A 21632-nucleotide genomic window follows, 5' to 3' on the forward strand; every position below is an offset into this window, starting at 1 on the left:
TCTCAGTTTCACTGTTTGGAAGGTCTGCCGTGACAGGGCAGTATGGATCTCAGGGAATGTATTCCCAGTGTCAGAAATACTGTCTGTTACTAGGCTTGAGTAAATTGTAATGAACCAAATGAGAATATCAATTCAATTCTTTTTTATCTGACTGAATAACACTATGCTAGAATTGACCAGACCTGAAAAATCTAAGCAAATGAATAAATGGAAGATGATTAAACAGAAGGTTTTGTAGATACAGTACTGAATTCTGCCATCCGGACACATGCAATTTGAAATATGATTATAGAATATAAAATATCAGGCCTAAAATGGTTATGCGATTAAAATGTGATTAATTAGATTAATTAATTAGAAATCCTGCAATTAATTAGATACTTTTTTTTAATCGCCTGACAGCCCTAGATAATACATTTGAATCTAATCTAATCTAAAACTAAAATTGTGTTCATCCCATCAAGAGAACACGCCACTTTGTGATCAAGTTTGAGATTTTATTACTTTCTTGCCTGTACACCACAGCACATAAGATAACAGACAAAAAAAAAAAAAAAACATTAACAGGAAGAGAAAAGAATTTTTTTTAATGAAGGACTCACAATTGAAAGATTTACGCTCACTGCTCTTTAGGGCCTCGTGTTTGACTTCAAGTCGTTAGTCTTCCTCGTGTTCGACTTCTCAAGTCGTTAAGTCTTCCTCGTGTCTGACTTCTCAAGTCGTTAGTCTTCCTCATGTTTGACTTCTCAAGTCGTTAGTCTTCCTCGTGTTCGTATGTCGGCCTGACGGCACAGCGCGCTCCTCCTCGTTACAGAACCGTTAAGAGTGACTTTACAAATGTCTTTACAAGCGAGTTTTGAGAGACACGTCAGTGAACGTGAAGATATTTACTGACCATCGAGATTGAGAAAATAAGTCTATATTTCAATCGTCATAAAACATTTTCAACGCCGTAAGGACCACCTAACAACATACAAGCTTGTGAACCCCTACGGCGTGTGAAATTAAAAAGTATAGCACATCGTCAAATCCCAAATGTGAAACTTCAGTTTTTAACACTTCCAACTGGACCCGAAATATCGACTATATATACAAACTGAGGCAACATAATCCAGAGTTTCTTTCTTCAATCAACTTCAAATGCACTAAAAAGGCAAATTTACATACATCAAAAAGATAACATTTTCAAGCATGTTCATGTAAAAGGCAACACAATAAATAAAATGAATGGCACACGAGTTCAGACAGTGGAAACAGAGGAGCACGGTGCCTGTGATGAAGTATTCACAAGGAGGAACTAAACGCTAAAGCAAGCAGGCAAAACAAACAAAACATATATATATAGTGTTCAGAGTCCGCAGAGCCCAGGCGGGTGGCGCAAAAGCCGCTTCGAGTCCCATCAGAAGAAAAGCAAAAATCACAGTCTAATTACAGGAATATGAGGATAATATGTTTATAATTCAATATAATATTTTCTATTTACAAGTGTTTATACAATTGAGGACATGAAATGGGTTGTCGTAGAGAAGTCTGTTACCATTATCAGGACGTGAAGCATAACAATCAGATGCGCTATATAGCAAATTATAACCCTTGTAAACATATCTCACTACATTTCTTAGATATCGTCAGTCAGGCTAGGTTCCTATTTGCCGGGTTCATAGAACGTGAATATTCTTTCTTTTAAGGCAAAGGTATCAAGCTTGCGTGAGCGACCCTCCTCTTATATGCTAATATACGACCATGGTCATTTGCTAACTAGCCAGAATTACTTGAAAGAACTTTTTATTTTTTTTTACTCTAAGGAGCACTCTCGTTATCAACAGCCTCCCCACATGAGCAACACAGCCCCACTTGTCTCTCAAAGTCAGCCCATCTGGGATGTGTGGTTATAAGATCTCCCCCTCAGCTCCTCTGGGCCGTGTGGTTATAAGATCTCCTCCTCAGCTCCTCTGGGGCCGTGTGGTTATAAGATCTCCTCCACTCCGTGGGCGAAGATCATGACCAGCCCCGGCTCCAGGATCATGTCCTCGCCCATGTGTTGGTTCTCGCAGGCCATCACCACCACCGCCTGCTTGCCGGGGATGCGCTTGGCGACGTAGTTCTCGTAATAGCGCCTGTTCATCTGCCGTGTCTCCAGCGTGGCCAGGCCCTGCGGCCAGTTGCGCTCGTGGGCGTTCTCGATCAGGTCGTTCACGATGGACAGCGGGCAGCCGCTGTCGATGAGGGAGCGCTTGATGACGGCCTGGAGCACGGCGTCTGGGGTGGAGATCATGCCCCCCCAGCGTGTCACCCTGGCGGGCTGCATGGAGTTGACCCACCTGTTTGACGAGGGGACAACCACGGTGTGAGATTAGGAGACACACGGGGGACAGAGCTGCTGTCCACAGAGGGGACAGGTGGTCGCTCTCTGATGTCAGCAAACCGGACTAACAGGATATCATTAAAATAAATATTAAATTCCCATTTGTAGGATAGGTGTTCAAGGGAGTGGAAGGTGGAGAAGAAGATGGAGGTGCAGAAGATGGAGGAGCAAGAGGAGAAGAGGAAGATGGAGGAGCAAGAGGAGAAGAGGAAGAGGAAGATGGAGGAGCAGGAGGAGAAGAAGAGGAAGATGGAGGAGCAGGAGAAGAAGCGGAAGATGGAGAAGCAGAAGATGGAGGAGGAGAAGAAGATGGATGAGCAGGAGAAGAAGAGGAATGAGCAGAAGAAGAAGAAAAGAAAAGAGGATGAGCAGGAGGAAAAGAAGAAGAGGAAGATGGAGGAGCAGAAGAAGAAGAGGAAGAAGGAGCAGAAGAAGAAGAAGAAGAAGAAAAGAAAATAGGATGAGCAGGAGGAGAAGAAGAAGAGGAAGATGGAGGAGCAGAAGAAGAAGAGGAAGAAGGAGCAGAAGAATAAAATAAAATAGGATGAGCAGGAGGAGAAGAAGAAGATGGAGGAGCAGAAGAAGAAGAGGAAGAAGGAGCAGAAGAAGAAAAGAAAATAGGATGAGCAGGAGGAGAAGAAGATGAAGAGGAAGATGGATGAGCAGGAGGAGAAGAGGAAGATGGAGGAGCAGGAGGAGAAGAAGAAAAGAAAAGAGGAGGATGAGGAGGACTTACTCCAGAATTTCATTGTATTCTATGCTCTCCTCGAGGTTCTGCAGGTTGGGGTTAGCGCTGCGGATCGCTCTCATGTAGGCCTTTAGCAGCTGAATGTCCCGTTTCTAGAAGATGGAAAAGCAGTGACATCAGTAGCTGTATTCATAAAGCATTGAAAGGGTTAAGAGCTGAGGTCTATACAACTGAAGGAAGCTCAACGTATTCAGGGTATATCTGCGCTGCTAATCGCACTCACGCAGTGTCACAAAAGTGCGCATCAACTTGCTTAGAAGGTGCTGTAAGTGGTCTTTTTTTGTTTGTTAAAATAAGTGGTCTACATGTTTAATTAAGATAATAGCTCTACACTCAGACACCTGGAATGCCCTCTGACTGACTCTGAAGCTGAAGGTTCCTCCTTCTTTTGCTGTATGATCTGCGACCACTGTGTCGACTTGTAAATGTATTTTTTCAATTTTTGTATAGTTTATTCTTATGTCTTGTGCCTAAATGAATGGAATTGCTGATAAACTGTGTCTTGTTTTATAAGCTTGTCGTTGCTGTAATTGAGGGAAACCGCAGTGTCTTACAAGTTGAAATACAGTTAAAAAGAAAAATAGAAGAGTTGCCCATTTTATGCAGGAAGAACAAAATGTTATATTGAATAGTTATGAAGAATAAAAAAACAAAAACAAAAACAGAATCTAAGCCCAGATGTTTCTCTGAGAAAATGATGGCATGCAGGATCCCTTGTATTATTCTTGTAGTTGCAAACACCACTTACACCACTGGATGCAAATTATGAATACGAACAAATATAAAACATAATCCAAATACCACAATAACCCTTTTCATGGAGTGGTGTAGTGTTTAAGATAAACTTGCAGATACAATTGAAGTCTATGACCGTAATGAATTGGCAAAAAAAAAAAGCAAAAAGAAAATATGTAAAAACTAAGATTCGAAGAATGACTTGACTCGCATGTCAAAAACACTGGCACTGTCCTTTAGGATCTTCGTGGAAGAGGTTTGCTTTTGGTTTTATACATACTAAGGAATACTCAAAACCTGCGCCATCCTATTTTTAGTGTGCCCTTTCACTGTAGCAAAAAGAACCAGAATGAAAAGAACTCTGTGGCCTACTTGTGTTATGTTTGTAACATCATTGTCAGGACAGCCGAAACATGCCCAATTCTCAGCCATCGACTAGGAACACACTTCTTGAATCAATATCTGAATAAGAAAAAGAAAAATACTAACCTTTGTACCGTCTTCTACTATTATGCACTTTGCTACTAAGGAATCTACCTTGCCTAGATTACTACCTACTATGCTAATAATGTCTATACTACTATGCACTCACTTACTGACCCTTAGCTGCCAGAGTTGTAACATTCCTGCCGACTTGTTGTACAGAACTTATAAGTTGATAAAAGTAAGTGGATAAAAGAGTCAGCTAAATGTAAATTATTATTATAATTTTTTTTTTTAAATGTACTCTGAATGTAGACAGAACCTTATTCCGAGCTCACAATCTGTTGCTAAACACACATTTCCACAGGGTTCCCACAGAAATTGCAAAATTAAATTCAAGGACTTTGAAGTACTTTTCCAAGCACTATTTTTCTTTTTAAAAGGGCATTTAACTATTATGGATGAACAAAACTTTCAATGCGAATGGTTGATTTAAATTGAGGACTTTTTAAGCACCTTGTTAAAAAATGGGCCATTTTCAAGGAATTCCCAGCCTTGAAATGTTTTTGGTCAAAAATCAAGCACTTTAAGCACTTCCAAGGACCTTGTGCGAACCCTGTTTCCATTGACTTCACACGTACGAGTGCTTTATCTTTCCCTCCTCTTTGACGAGGTGCATCTAGCCCTTTGTGTTCCCGGTGATGGTTATGTTCCCGGTGATGGTTCTGACCTGTTCCCCCAGCTGGTGCTTGTGCTCCGCCACGGTCTTCTCCAGGTCGGAGATCTTCCCCCCCTGCTGCTGCACCACGGTGCGCAGGTGCTTGATGCAGTTGTGGTCGGCCACCTCGTCCTTGGGCATCTGCAGCCTGGAGAAGAGGAGGAAGAGGAAGAAGACTTTATTTGTCATGCAAATTAACCCCTTCACTACCACACTACCAAAGGGTTAACACACACATGCGCATTGGGTCGCGGATGAAATGTCTCTCTGCACTTGACCCACCGCGTCGTCCTTTTTACTATTTGATTACTGTATGTCTATGTTATCAGTGACAAACAGTAAACAAAGAGGCTTATTAACACTTTGAATGCCCATCACGAGATATCTCGGGTTATCAGCCCGCCCCCTGAATGCCCATCACGAGAATTCGCATGCATTTTTTTTATTAGCGATCTGAATTCATATTTCATCAACCGAGTCTACCGTTGGTAAACCAGCTCCACCAGGCGCTCAGATGTGAAAAAAGCGCCCCCTATCATCTCCCAGATGGTAATGCACCCTTTTGGATTGGACTCAATGAAAATGGATGAGAAAAAAAAACTCAGGAATCCACATTTTACTTCTCACGCATGTAACCGGAGCCGATCAGATTCATTGTGGACCCTCAGCACAGCGTGTAATATGTGTTTTACAGTATACGTGTTGGATCAATAAAAGGATAGATTTTTGGAATGGCGATCAGGAATTGGAATAATCCATTTGGATACCATCTGATCTCAGGTAAGGAATCTATTTGACCAGTCTTAGGATAATCAGACCTGTTTTCACGGAGATATAAGCTTTTCCCCTATATGTGATATGGCTGTTTGACTGTGCGATCGATCAGGAACTAAGAGAATCGATTTTCAGCTCGCGGCACCAGCGTGCATACGTACACATATACTATCGATAATCTAGCGTTTATTTGAAAACGATTCATAAATAGGCCGAAAAATTACAACGTTCTAGAATATTACAGTACAGGGCGTTTATCACAGATTCTTTTTTTCCCCCTTGAAAACGAGGGCTTTTCAAAATGCTATAAAACGGAAATGAACCGATAAAAAAACAATCCGCTTCGACAATGTTGACTGGAAAATTAGTCATTGATAAGCGACGGGCAGATTAGACACATAGCCATAATTTAAAACATAGATTAGGCGATATTAATGCTAACATTGAAGTGGATGGTGGGCATTCAAGCACTAAATGTGCGCCCCCTGCTGGGCACTGAAAGTGTTAAGATGTTAGATCCTAATGTGAAAGTATACAAGAACAAACGTTTATTATTATGTACCCTACTATACTTATCATGCTAATATGTCTATACTACTATGCACTCAAGAGTGTAACACTCAAGCTCCATACTATCTGACGAACAACGCCACTGACTGACCCTTAGCAGCCAGAGAGGTACTAAATGGCTAAATGTACATTTTGTAGTAGTGAACAGTAGTGAGTGGCAGGATTCAATCAGACAGCAGTAATAGTGGCGATGGTACACATGGTCCAAACCGTAGTAACACACTGCACCAGAGTCCTAGATAGGTCCAGCTATAGACCTGTTTGCTGTATACAAACATACCATTTTCGAGCCAATCAGCAATACCAACTGAGTCACGTGACTAAGTTGCCCCGGACGGCCGGACCGGCGCGAGCTGCTGCGCTAAAAGAATACGACAGGGCTCTATGGAGAAACCATGACACTCCCCTGACTAAAAGTTGTTTCAAAACTAAAACGGCTGGATGTAATTTAGCCAAATCAGCATGGCTGATTGCCTGTATTTTATACTTATAACTTTTTTTATCATGTCTATTCTATTTTATTATCTATTCTATTTTATTATTCCATTTTATTATTTGTATTTTTGCACAATCGAGGCGGGCATGGCCACCTACATTTCACTGCATGTCTCGTGTCTGTATGTGACAAATAAAACTCTTGAATCTTGTATATACAGCGAACAGGTCTACACTGCCAGCCTGGGTCTGTGGGCGTCTCTCTGATGTATTCAGTGAACAGGTCTATAGGGGGGTGTAGTCTGACGTCACTTTGGTACCGTATCATTGGGAAAATGGATTATCTGCTATTGTAACAATTCTGCCTCATGAACATTGGAAAGCTTTCCATTTTTGCACAAAATGAGTTCCCTTCCATCACTAACATTATTGTTTAAGTAGTTTTGGTTGAAATAAAAGTCGGCGATTTCTTTTTACGATTAATTGCAAATATTTTCATGTTGAGCTATAGATTGTGGATGAATACGCACAGAAAGGTACACCGTGCTTTATTTGTTTTAAACGAGACAATTTAGAAATGGGCAATGGGGAAATATACGTTGCAATTTTGCGAGGTGGACCGGCCGGAAACAGCAATGACGTAACCACTACACCTCCCTATACTGTGTCAGGGCGTGGCTCACCCACAGCCCGCCTCGCAGGTGACGGGCCTCTTGGGGTTGTGTTCGCAGTCCTTCAGGTGCGACTGCAGCTGGTCCAGGCGCAGCGTGGCGGCGCAGCCGAAGCCGGCGTTGTCGCAGCTCATCTGCAGCTTGGACAGCAGGTTGCGCATGATGCGGGGCACGGGCCGCAGGTGGGCCAGCGTCACCACGGTGCGGTCCACGGGGCAGATCTGCTGCTGGGCGAACCACTGCGTGATGCAGGCATTGCAGAAGGCATGCTCGCAGTGTGGGGCCTGAAGGGTTAAAACGAGACACGACAAAGAGAATTATTTTAACCTCACAAATGTTGACCTCATCTAATAATAATAAAAAAAAATTTAAAGATTTATTTTTTAGCGTTTATTGCTTTTTGCTACTGGGCAGTCCAGTAGAGAGAGAGAAAGAGAGAGAGAGAGGAAGAGCGGGAGACAGAGTGGGGGGAAGACATTCGGCAAATGACGCCGGGTCTGGGAATTGAACCCGGGTCGGCCGTGCCGCGACGCAGCGCGTTACATGGTTCGCCACTTGGGCGCCCCAATAATAATACATTTAATTTGTAGTGCACTTTACATTTGGAGCCAAATCCCAAAGCGCTACAGGGTAAAAACATAGGCTTTAAAAACATAGGCAATTAAAAAAACAAGGCATAAAAACAAAAAACTTTTATTCCAGAATGTATTTTTGTAACATTTTTATTTAACCTTTATTTAACCAGGAAAAAAAAAGTCTCATTGAGATTAAAAATCTCTTTTACAAGAGCGTCCTGGCCAAGATAGGCAGCAGCACAGTTACACATTTACAGACGAACACAAACATATAGCAATTAAAACAAAAACAAGGACAATTCACAGAACCATTTATAAAGTCAGTAAAAACATCTGCAGCCAGATGTGCTGGATTCCATATCACAGCCTTAGAATGGTTTTTAAAAGCAACCAGTGAGACCAGCTCATGCAAGTTCAGGTGGTTTTGTAGCTGATTCCAGGTGGAGGGAGCTGCATATCTGAACGCCCTTTTTCCAAGTTCAGTACGGAACTGAATGTATGTATGTTTGTAAGTGCAAATAACAATAAACAAACAAATATGAGTGGAAAGAAAGAAACGGTTCCTGACCTGCACGGGCTCCTCCAACACTCCGCTACAGATGGGACACAGCAGGTCTTCGTCCACCTCCCCCTGGAACCTGGTGATGTCGTACCCCATGGTACATTACTGGGACCACGCTCTCCTGAGGAATGAGGATAATAATAACAACTTTATTAGTATAGCACCTTTCATACAGGGGATTGCAGTTCAAAGTGCTTTACATCAGTAAGAAATAAGACATAAAATCTGTGTAAAACAAGCAGCAAGAGAAAAAGCATGAAGTGGGCTAAAATAATGCAGAATCAAATCATATCAGAACCTCACGTTCCAATAGGCTTCTTGAATTTCAGACATATAAAATCACAGTTTTTCACATTAGGATCTAACATACCAACAGGCCACTTTGTTTATGGTTTGATTCAGTTTTAGTAGAATAGGAAATCCATGAATAATGAGCACATAAAGTGCAGACATACTATAAAATCACAGTTTTCTACAGTGCAATAAAAGATATTCTGGATTACTGTTTAACAGTTCAAAGTCGTCTTTACATTCTGTTTGGTATCCACAGTTTAAAACCTGACAGTCTTCCCTCTACACACTCCAGGTTAGGCTTCCACACCATTACTCACTTTTAGTTTAGTTTATTTGACAATTATTAAAATACAGTACATGTTACAACAACATGGATCCTAAAATTATCAAGGATGGCACAAAAAAGTCACAGACTTGTTTCCATTGTGGTCCTTGGTCTCAGCAGCACATAGTATTTACATAAACATGTATTTTACACATATTATTATCCTAAGAGTACGGGGCTGACCAGGGGGGCGGACCAGGGGGGCAGACCAGGGGGGAGGACCAGGGGGGGGGGGGGGAGGACCAGGGGGGCGGACCAGGGGGGAGGACCAGGGGGGGAGGACCAGGGGGTTGACCAGGGGGCGGACCGGGGGGGGGGGGGGGGGGGGGGACCAGGGGGGGGGGGGAGGACCAGGGGGGAGGACCAGGGGGGGAGGACCAGGGGGCTGGACCAGGGGGGAGGACCAGGGGGGGAGGACCAGGGGGGAGGACCAGGGGGGAGGACCAGGGGGGAGGACCAGGGGGGGGAGGACCAGGGGGCTGACCAGGGGGCGGACCAGGGGGGGAGGACCAGGGGGGCTGACCAGGGGGCGGACCAGGGGGGAGGACCAGGGGGGCTGACCAGGGGGGAGGACCAGGGGGGCTGACCAGGGGGGCTGACCGGGGGGAGGACCAGGGGGGAGGACCAGGGGGTTGACCAGGGGGGCTGACCAGGGGGGAGGACCAGGGGGGAGGACCAGGGGGTTGACCAGGGGGGCTGACCAGGGGGGAGGACCAGGGGGCTGACCAGGGGGGAGGACCTGGGGGGCTGACCAGGGGGGAGGACCAGGGGGGCTGACCAGGGGGGGAAGACCAGGGGGGAGGACCAGGGGGGCTGACCAGGGGGGCTGACCAGGGGGGAGGACCAGGGGGGAGGACCAGGGGGGAGGACCAGGGGGGAGGACCAGGGGGGCTGACCAGGGGGGAGGACCAGGGGGGAGGACCAGGGGGGAGGACCAGGGGGGCTGACCAGGGGGGAGGACCAGGGGGGAGGACCAGGGGGGAGGACCAGGGGGGAGGACCAGGGGGGCTGACCAGGGGGGGAAGACCAGGGGGAAGGACCAGGGGGGAGGACCAGGGGGGAGGACCAGGGGGGAGGACCAGGGGGGAGGACCAGGGGGGAGGACCAGGGGGCTGACCAGGGGGGAGGACCAGGGGGCTGACCAGGGGGGAGGACCAGGGGGCTGACCAGGGGGGAGGACCAGGGGGGCTGACCAGGGGGGAGGACCAGGGGGCTGACCAGGGGGGAGGACCAGGGGGGAGGACCAGGGGGGCGGACCAGGGGGGGAGACCAGGGGGGAGGACCAGGGGGGCGGACCAGGGGGGAGGACCAGGGGGGAGGACCAGGGGGGAGGACCAGGGGGGAGGACCAGGGGGGCTGACCAGGGGGGAGGACCAGGGGGCTGACCAGGGGGCTGACCAGGGGGGAGGACCAGGGGGGCTGACCAGGGGGGAGGACCAGGGGGGGTGACCAGGGGGGGGGAGGACCAGGGGGAGGAAGACCAGGGGGGCTGACCAGGGGGGGTGACCAGGGGGGAGGACCAGGGGGGCTGACCAGGGGGGAGGACCAGGGGGGTGACCAGGGGGGAGGACCAGGGGGGCTGACCAGGGGGGAGGACCAGGGGGGAGGACCAGGGGGGGGAGGACCAGGGGGCTGACCAGGGGGCGGACCAGGGGGGGAGGACCAGGGGGGCTGACCAGGGGGCGGACCAGGGGGGAGGACCAGGGGGGCTGACCAGGGGGGAGGACCAGGGGGGCTGACCAGGGGGGCTGACCGGGGGGAGGACCAGGGGGGAGGACCAGGGGGTTGACCAGGGGGGCTGACCAGGGGGGAGGACCAGGGGGGAGGACCAGGGGGTTGACCAGGGGGGCTGACCAGGGGGGAGGACCAGGGGGCTGACCAGGGGGGAGGACCTGGGGGGCTGACCAGGGGGGAGGACCAGGGGGGCTGACCAGGGGGGGAAGACCAGGGGGGAGGACCAGGGGGGCTGACCAGGGGGGCTGACCAGGGGGGAGGACCAGGGGGGAGGACCAGGGGGGAGGACCAGGGGGGAGGACCAGGGGGGCTGACCAGGGGGGAGGACCAGGGGGGAGGACCAGGGGGGAGGACCAGGGGGGCTGACCAGGGGGGAGGACCAGGGGGGAGGACCAGGGGGGAGGACCAGGGGGGAGGACCAGGGGGGCTGACCAGGGGGGGAAGACCAGGGGGAAGGACCAGGGGGGAGGACCAGGGGGGAGGACCAGGGGGGAGGACCAGGGGGGAGGACCAGGGGGGAGGACCAGGGGGCTGACCAGGGGGGAGGACCAGGGGGCTGACCAGGGGGGAGGACCAGGGGGCTGACCAGGGGGGAGGACCAGGGGGGCTGACCAGGGGGGAGGACCAGGGGGCTGACCAGGGGGGAGGACCAGGGGGGAGGACCAGGGGGGCGGACCAGGGGGGAGACCAGGGGGGAGGACCAGGGGGGCGGACCAGGGGGGAGGACCAGGGGGGAGGACCAGGGGGGAGGACCAGGGGGGAGGACCAGGGGGGAGGACCAGGGGGGCTGACCAGGGGGGAGGACCAGGGGGCTGACCAGGGGGCTGACCAGGGGGGAGGACCAGGGGGGCTGACCAGGGGGGAGGACCAGGGGGGGTGACCAGGGGGGGGGAGGACCAGGGGGAGGAAGACCAGGGGGGCTGACCAGGGGGGGTGACCAGGGGGGAGGACCAGGGGGGCTGACCAGGGGGGAGGACCAGGGGGGTGACCAGGGGGGAGGACCAGGGGGGCTGACCAGGGGGGAGGACCAGGGGGGAGGACCAGGGGGGAGGACCAGGGGGAGGACCAGGGGGGTGACCAGGGGGGAGGACCAGGGGGAGGACCAGGGGGGCTGACCAGGGGGGAGGACCAGGGGGGCTGACCAGGGGGGAGGACCAGGGGGCTGACCAGGGGGGAAGACCAGGGGGGCTGACCAGGGGGGCTGACCAGGGGGGAAGACCAGGGGGGCTGACCAGGGGGGCTGACCAGGGGGCTGACCAGGGGGGCTGACCAGGGGGGAGGACCAGGGGGGAGGACCAGGGGGGCTGACCAGGGGGGAGGACCAGGGGGCTGACCAGGGGGGAGGACCAGGGGGCTGACCAGGGGGGAGGACCAGGGGGCTGACCAGGGGGGCTGACCAGGGGGGAGGACCAGGGGGCTGACCAGGGGGGAGGACCAGGGGGCTGACCAGGGGGGAGGACCAGGGGGCTGACCACGCTCCAACATAGAGTACATAGAGAATGGAAAGTGCACAGGGCGCAACGAGTGATACCACTGATTACCGTTGGTACCTCAGCTTATCTTACATACTGTAAGTTACATAAATGACAGCCCTCCAGGCGTTGCTGTTCATATCTCGTCGTGGTAAGACCTGGTCGTACAAAAACTGCCAAAATTACTAGCTTCTCCTCCATTATCGATTGGTTTGTTTTGCTGTCGATTTCTCTTCAGACACAGGGGGTGGGGCCAAGATTTGTAATCCCTCCCCTCGGTTGATTCGATTGGTCCGTTGGCAATAGGGTGACAATGATGTCGGTGAACTCCGTGGTTAAAGTTGAAACCTTCTCAACTGAGAGCGCCTGAAAAGGCGTCGCTTCAAGAATGCAAGGTGCGACAAAACCATTGAAAACCATAGAAAAAAAGCAGCGGCGCGCTCAGAAAGATGCCCAATGTGATCAAGCCTAAAAGGGGCACATCGCCCAAAAAACATTGCCGATTTATTTTGCACACAATCTCACACACATCCAAAAACTTTAAACAGTTTTGCACACATTCATTTAGTTTGACAGTAATCGAGAGTAAATTCGTTTTAATGTGCCCAGCAGTGATGTCATCGCGGGACATTGAATCTGTGTGTTGTGTTAATTACAGCACTATGAAGAAATAGCAATACCTTAGGCGGCTAGGTGGTGCAGTGGGCAAGGCGCTCACCACCAATGCAGGAGACAGTGGGTTCGAGCCCAGCTCTCCGCATTGCTATCAGCTTGGCTGGTCGTTCATACTAATACAATTGGCAGTATTAGGGGGTGGGAAGCTGATGGGTGGGGATCGGACGTTGTGGACAGCAACTCCTACAGGTCGGTTGGTGCGCCTGCGCAGCAGAATCAGGAAGCAGTTAAGACTGAGTTAAGGTCGGTCGCAAAGCAGTCGTCCCGGGTTTGTTTCCCAGTCCCAGCGACCATTTGCTGCATGTCTTCCCTACCTCTCCTCCCGTTCTCCTTCTCTCCTCTATCGGTCCTGCATGGCCAAAAAAAGCTGAAAATGCTAATGAAGATAATAAAAAAAATACTGAGTTAAGGTCTCCTTCAAATTAAATGGGTAGAACAGAACACCCTTAAGTCTTCTCCTTAAGGTTTCCTTCAAATGTTCAGTTAAGTATTTAAGGTTCTCTCCTTATCTTGGTCTTAAAGTTAGTTAAACCATTGCACAAAAGACCGTAGCAACCAAAGTAAGGAAGAAAACTGAAGGTACCTCTGACTCGATAATATTGCCCTCTTTTCGCCTGACTTTTTTTTTTTACTGTATACAATTAGGCCCACTTAGTGAGTCAATACAGGTGAGCCTATCACAAGCGCGCACAGCTGGTCACACAGGGGCAGTCTCCATGGAAACTGTCGAATCTTGCCACTGTAAAATCTTTCACTGCAGTTAAATGCTTTTAAAGTTTTTTTCCTTAACTAAGGAAACCATTTAAGGGATTCTGTGCAACACCCTTAAGACAGACCCTCAGCTAAGGATACATTAAGTCTTAAGTGTCATAATTAAAGGGGAACTCCAACATTTTGGGAAATTAGCTTATTTAACATCTTCCCTGCAGTTAGACAAGAAGATACATACCTTTTTTGTCTCTGTGCGTGCATTTTAGCTTTGGGAATAGACGCTCCGTTAGCATAGCTTAGCTTCATCACTGGAAGTGAGGCAGGACAGTAGCCTTACAGTGCCTTACAGTGTATTGCAAGGTCTGACATTGACAAAATTTGATATGCATGACCTTGGTGGGCTCTAGGTCAACTCCTGAAAAGGGGGTCAATGTCAGACCTTGCAATCAAAAGTTAGGGGGCACACTGAAATTATGGCAAGGGTTATTAGCCCCCTAACTTTTGATTGCAAAGTCTGACATTGACCCCCTTTTCAGGAGTTGACCTAGAGCCCACCAAGGTCATGCATATCAAGTTTGGTCAATGTCAGACCTTGCAATACACTGTAAGGCACTGTAAGGCTACTGTCCTGCCTCACTTCCAGTGATGAAGCTAAGCTATGCTAACGGAGCGTCTATTCCCAAAGCTAAAATGCACGCACAGAGACAAAAAAGGTATGTATCTTCTTGTCTAACTCCAGGGAAGATGTTAAATAAGCTAATTTCCCAAAATGTTGGAGTTCCCCTTTAAGGATAAAACGTAAGGTGTTTTGTGCAACCGACAGACCAACTCAATTACACTTGTCTGTTTCTTGGAAATATTTTACTTATATATATATATACTTTTTTTGTCTTATCAGATAGTTAGTTTGTCGAGCTTCTGAGAATAATGTTGTTTACAGGGGGCGGGGCCCAATAGAATGCCACTTCTGTGGCCTATACTTATGTAACGGTAGTTATATCGTCACCTTAAACTTCGATGCCCCGAGGGAGTTTCGAACCCGTGGTCTGCCGCACCACGGGTCGACAGCACAGACCACTATACCAAGAAGTGAACTCACTGCTTTGCAACGTGTCTATGTGTCTTTTAAGGGTGAGAGTGAGTTTAACCCATAGCACCGCTACTCGCCACAGTCACTTCACAACATCTGAAGTCCATCGTGACTGCGCTTCGCGGTACCATCCGTTACACTTAGACCATTATAATGGTCCTAGTCTAAATGGTTCAGATCCAATCCCATTTTTATCTACCATTAGAAAAATCCAACATGCTTCTAAAATCTAAAATAATCTTCCGAAAATAAGGTGCTTTCATGGCTCTTAGCATTGGGTAAATGATCCGAAACCAATTCCGTTTCAGCCTAGAATCTGCCCAATAGCCAACAGCTGTATAGGACCATCCTTAATTGACCCATCTCAAACTCTTGCCCCTCTTTTCTCGATTCACCAATCACAACTGTCCCAGGGAGGGACGTTTGTGATTGGAGGCTGGAAAAGAGAGGGGGCAGGGTTTGAGATGGGTCGATCACAAACGGTTCGCTGTTCAGTAACAGACTGTAAAATGCTTTAATGTTACCTCACTCACAAATGGGCCTCAACGCTTCCATCCAGTTGTTGATTTCTTGCTTACAGGCACCGGTCACACAGGGTAGAGAGCCGAGTGGCAACCTGTTATGCGAGACAGATGAGCGTGCAGTCATTGTGAGTAGGGATGATGTGCATGACTGTTCCAAAAAAAATCGAATAGTCTACTGTTCTTAAGACCGAATATTCGAAAATCCCCCCGTTTCAGTTTAAATTCAGTTAAAATGTTCAGTTTGACAGTTTCAGTTAAATTCAGTTAAAAATCAAAGGGTATTGCACATAAATAGGCACTTCAGATAATCCTTCAGAACGTTGATCGGCTCAGCTGAATAAATCAAAATGACACCATTCACCATCGTAGCCTATAATAACAGCATTGCTTTGGCCTATCAACCGGTTTTAATAAACAGTAGCATCATGATCATCATGTGCATCTTTTAGATCAATTAGGCTATGAAAATTAGGCTGCCTCTAAATATAAAAAATATGAAATAATAATGGTTTGTTTAACTTTTTTTTTTAATTATAATAATAATAAAAAATTATAATAATTGTATATGTCTTTTTCGACTCAGACATGAAAATCGAATGTGGAGACACGACTATTCAAAAATGTGAAAATTATGCACAAATGAAAAGAGAGGGATGTAACTCTGGGATTTAAGTCTGGGATGTAAGTCTGGGATGGTGCAGCCTGTGTTTACTCTGAAATATCCACATAGCTAAAAACCAAATGAGTTACCTCTATAATCACCAATCTAATGACTCGGTTGTGGGAGGGCCCACTGAGAGGTAAGGCAGAGCATTCAACTGATTAGGCTAATAATCAGTCGGAGCTCATCTAATCAATCCTTCTTCCATGTCCATCATTAAATCAAATCAGTGATAACCTATTGTTCAAACTGTACATTAATGACTATTAATCAAGCAAATACCATCATTGCACACAGCAGCTTACTTATTTAAACAAACAGCCTGGCCTAACTATCCAATAATGGCAAATCAATGACATGTTTGATCACAATGATGATTCTATAGCGTCGAGACAACAGAACAGAAAGGTGTGAGAATTGCGTCGTCAAGCGCAGGCAACCGGACCCTGGCTCCCCCGTTTTGACGAGGTGCTTGTTGTCCCGGCTTGTGGGTGACCTGCTTTCAGTGGCAGCAGCACGTCACACACACCAGTCTGGAGGCGATTACTAAGATCTCCCTCTTGCTGGGCTAAGCTAGGTCCCTCTTCTCCATCTCACTCAGCGTGGCAGCTGGGCTAAGCTAGGTTGCTTGCTACGCTCTCTTTTAACGCCACCAATGCATATAGGCCTAATAATAATAATAATAGTAGTGATGAACTTTATATTTCATATAGAACCTTTTGTACAAGAAGTGCAGCTCAAAGGTCTTCACAGCATTTCATTGTATACTTGTATGCCGTGACAAATAAAACTCTTGACTTGATGATGTAGACATAAAATAGAAAATTTACATTAAAACCTTCTAAAAATTGATTTCCGTCCTAAAAATCTATCTGTAATAGATTTCTGTCAACATGAAAAGCACACCTTCCATAGTTAATGATTATGATAGATTTCTGACATGAAAATCTATTAAAAAAAATACTATATTAGCACTTAGTCAGCAGGTTTCTGACAATACAATTAGTATAAAATATAAGACGGGGAGGACGTGACCCTCTTTGCGCCGCCCCTGTGCCTCAAATAGATCCGCTATCAACTCTATCTTTAATCTTTCAAAATGTTCAGTTGCTATCGCCATTAGCTCTATCTTTAATCTTTCAAAATGTACAGTTGCTATTGCATGCACTCATCTGTGTTTCACCACACACATGAGTGCATGCTTACCAACTGTCCGTCTGCAACACTACTATCACCAACATCTAAGAAGGGAGATGCCCCCTTGAATGGCCCTTCTAAGGTTTCTCTCCTCCACACTGCCTGTGGAGCTTTTTTCCCTATTGTTAGGTTTTAGTGAGTTTTTCCTTACCTTCGCGTGGGGTATGTCTGGGAGTGCTTGCATTCTTTCATTTATTTGCATTCATCTAAAAATGTTTGGACCTTATGGTGTTCTTGTTCTGTTCTTGACTTATTGTTATGTTTTCTTCTTGACTTGTTTAAAGAAGACCTGTACGGCCCATGGGGACATTAACGTGTGTTGTCGGGCCCTATAAATAAATTTGATTTGATTTGATTTAGAATAAATGAAATGCAAAAAGTGTAGACGGAATAGAAGTAGTGCAACAAAATAGCTATGATTTATATAAATTAGCATAAAATAGACAGATAGTAAAATAGTGCAGCGCAATAAAATAGCTCTCATCTGCAGTCCTGGTGCTTTTTATGTAGGGAGGAGGACCTTAAAATCAATTCTAAATGTTACCGGAAGCCAGTGCAGAGCAACCAACACTGGATTGATGTGGCATCTCCTCTTGGTTCTAGTTAATAGCCAAGCTGCAGAGTTTTGAATGAATTGGAGTTTTTCGGGAGGCTGGTAAGGAGTAGTCAAGTCGACTGTTAAGGTGGAAGAATTATGTTTTTGTCACATTGTTGATGTGCGATTTAAATCTTAGGTCTGAGTCTATGATACCACCAAGACTTGTAACTTCAGGTTTAATCCAAGGAGTAAGTTTCCCCATATTTCTCAGCAGCATTTCTCTTTTGGTTATAGGGCCAACTAGTAGGATTTCAGAGACTAAATTAAGTTTTGTGGAGCTAATAGCTGCAGAAACAACTGGTTCAGCAGAGATGTACAATTGTGGGTCATCTGCGTAGCTATGGAAACATACATTGTGTTTTTCTAACAATGTCCCCAAGTGAGAATAATAGTGGACCGAAGCAGCTCCCTTTTGGAACTCCAAAGTAGGTGTCGTGTTTCTCAGAAGATGATCTCCAAGCCTGACGTAATATTTTATTTCTTTGATATACATAGTCAGAAAGATCAACTAACTTTTCTAGACAATTTATTAGGATATCATGGTCAATCATGTTGAACGCTGCGCTTAGATCTAATAGGACAGCACTTAGGTCTAATTGGACTTTATGTGCATGCTGTGGTATGTTCTGAAGCCAGATTGAAATTCCTCCATGATGTTGGTTTCCTTAAGAAATTAGTTCATTTGGACGGAGACAATTTTTTCAAATATCTGTAGTATATAGTCGGTCAGTACATTACTGTCTAGTTTGCGTTTCTTTAGTAAGTGTTTTACACTTGGGAAAATGCCTGTCAGAAGCGATGCATTTATTTATTATTTAGGACATGATTTGAAATACTTTCGAATATTGTCTTAAAATTGCTGTAGGTATAGGATCAATACAGGAAGTGGAGGAGTTACATCCCATGCCAATTTTATAGAGCTCAGGTGATGTAAGCAAGTGCATTTCTCCATGAATACGCTTTTGCAGGGTTTACAGGTGTTATACGTGTTTGCATCAAGGGGTAATGCTAGCTCTAATTTATGTTATTGAAGAGAATAATGCAAGTTCTTCACATTTTGATGCAGAGGACTGCAGAGGGTGGGGGGCAGTGTGGAGTAGCTCGTCAATAGCGGATAATTACATTCTAGAGTTTCCAGCATTCTCTGTGATAATCTTAAAGAAAAGTAGTCCTTTCTTGCCACCCGCGTATTGCTTTATTATAGGCAGTCGTGGCTTCTTTATATATATAATTATCGCTGTGTGAACTGTATTTTTTTGTATTTATTTATTAACACAGTTAAACAAAAGTAAAAACAATACATAATAAGTTATAACCATTGTGAAAGAGAAGTTAGAAGCCTAGACTAGAGGCTTATCGAGAACTTCCCCTGTTTTTTCAAATCAAACATACAAAAATATACATATGATAAAATACCAGAATACATTCAAAAGATACGTGTTAATACAAACATACATAGTCACACAGTACATGATAGATACATGCATTTACTGTATACTGCTTACATAATATAATATATAACAACCCACCCACCTGCCTAAACCTACCCACCCACATAACCAAATGCATACCTACATGCATGACCTATTTATCTATCTACTACTTTTGGATATGAGCATTTTTTTGTAGTTTGCTTTAAAAAATAAAAAAAAATAAGCAGAGATGGAGATTTCCTCAGCATAGGATGGAACTGTGATCTTAGTTTTCCTCCATTTTCGTCCAGCAGCCAGCCCTACATATTCTTCTAGTCTAGTCTGACCAACACTGCTATTGTCTAACCATGGGGAGATGTTTACACTACGGGATTATAGCATGTGCAATGTTGTCAGGTCATTGAACTCACACGCTAACGTTATTAAGTCATGTTCACACAAGCACGTTCACCTAGTAGCTGGATGCACTGAGTTAACGTTGTGGCTACTGGACACTTCCTCTGTGTGTTAGCCACACAGCTAGCTAGCTAGCCAGGAGCTAACGTTAGCTCAGCTGTGTCCGGCTAGCTTCGTGGCTAACATAAAGAAGGAAGTGTCCAGTAGCCAACGTTAACTAAACGTATCCACGCTAACGATACGCCATTTCCAACACAGCCATTTTAGACATACACACTTACGTGAATATACTGCGAAATAGTTCCCATAGACAGTCGTGTTTTCTCTCTCTATTCCCAGACGTCCAGATGGTAACTAGCTTGCTAGCCACGTCCCATCATGCTAACATGCTAACATGCTACCGCTTCCCTCTCGGCTGCGCATGCGCAGTCACAGCGTCAAGCAGAGGCTTTTTGATTGGGCCGATGGAACCTTTAATATCACATCGTTTCATCGTCCCTATAAATAAATACAAAACATTAAAATACCGTGTATGGGTATTTGTCTAAATATAAGATTGGTAGGATGGCAACAACAGGATAATGTAATGTATGTATAATTAAACATGAATGTCTCCGAGCCTGGTAGAGCGAGGTCAATAATAATAATAATAATAATAATAATAATAATAATAATAATAATAATAATAATAATAATAATAATAATAATAATAATAATAATAATAATAATAATAATAATAATAATAATAATAATAATAATAATAATAATAATAATAATAATAATAATAATAATAATAATAATAATAATAATAATAATAATAATAATAATGTATTCGATTTATAATGCACTCTATATCTGGAAACCAAGTCTCAGAGTGCTACAGAGTAAAAAAAACAGACTTTAATAAAAAACATTAGGCAATTAAAGAAACAAGACATAACGCAGAAAAAAGGATAAAACACACAAGGCATGTATAAAAAGATTAAAACTAAGGGAAGGCTTTCGTGAAGAGGTATGTTTTAAGTTCTCTTTTAAAGGAATCAGTGGTCTGTGGTGCTCTGAGGTGGTCAGGGAGGGCATTCCAAAGGCGAGGAGCAGCCGAGCCAAATGTGTGTGGGGGGAGGTGTCCTTGTCTTACGAAGTCCAAAAGCTCACTTGTGTTGAGACACAGCATAAAATCCAAGGAGAAAAGAGGTGGGTCATTATTATACTGTGATCAGTCAAGACTGTTTGACAGTTCGGTGCCGCTGGAAAGAATACCGCCTGCTTCAGCTTAGAGTAAATGCCAGGGGACCACCGTTGATTTTTTTTACCTGGAGATCACCTGGATGCGTTGAAAGGAAATCTGGACACGTTGGAATATAGAGCTAGGCCTGTTGCAGCCTAAAAGTGAGTGTGTGTGTGTGTGTGCGTGTGTGTGTGTGTGTGTGTGTGTGTGTGTGTGTGTGTGTGTGTGTGTGTGTGTGTGTGTGTGTGTGTGTGTGTGTGTGTGTGTGTGTGTGTGTGTGTGTGTGTGTGTGTGTGTGTGTGTGTGTGTGTGTGTGTGTGTGTGTGTGTGTGAGAGAGAGAGAGAGAGAAAGAGAGAGAGAGGGGGGGGGGGGGCAAGACAATGTCTAGATCTCTTTCAAGTTTTGTTTTATTTGTCACATAAGGTACATGTACATTACAGTGAAATGCTTGGTTCTGTATGAGCCCCAGTAAAAAATAATAAAGACCAAACACTACACAAATATCCAATATTCAATATACAACTAAAGCACAAACTAAAATACAAAATGCAACCAAAATGCTAAAATGAGGTAGAGATGTAGTGCAAATATTTAATAATAAATAGATAAAATGCAGTGTAGTGTTAAAAAGTGTCTAAAGTGAATGACACAGAGGACATGGACCACACACATTGACAGTGTAGTGAAGAAGGCACGGCAACGCCTCTACTTCCTTAG

The 21632-nt window shown here is 45.8% G+C and overlaps 1 protein-coding gene across 1 annotated transcript; it reads right to left on the reverse strand.

The window, feature by feature from the left end:
• Positions 1-489: 489 nt before the first annotated feature.
• rnf41 (ring finger protein 41) lies at positions 490-20083 on the reverse strand. The gene is made up of 7 exons (XM_084332983.1): positions 19968-20083; positions 15402-15493; positions 8583-8697; positions 7452-7723; positions 5002-5137; positions 3102-3205; positions 490-2321 (listed from the first exon to the last, which is right to left on the reverse strand). The coding sequence occupies exons 3-7, from the start codon at positions 8670-8672 to the stop codon at positions 1967-1969; spliced, it is 957 nt and encodes a 318-aa protein (XP_084189109.1). The 5' UTR covers positions 8673-8697; positions 15402-15493; positions 19968-20083; the 3' UTR covers positions 490-1966.
• Positions 20084-21632: the final 1549 nt, after the last annotated feature.

This window comes from Notolepis coatsorum, assembly GCF_963971535.1.
Source record: "Notolepis coatsorum genome assembly, chromosome: 17".
Taxonomy (NCBI): Eukaryota; Metazoa; Chordata; class Actinopteri; order Aulopiformes; family Paralepididae; genus Notolepis; species Notolepis coatsorum.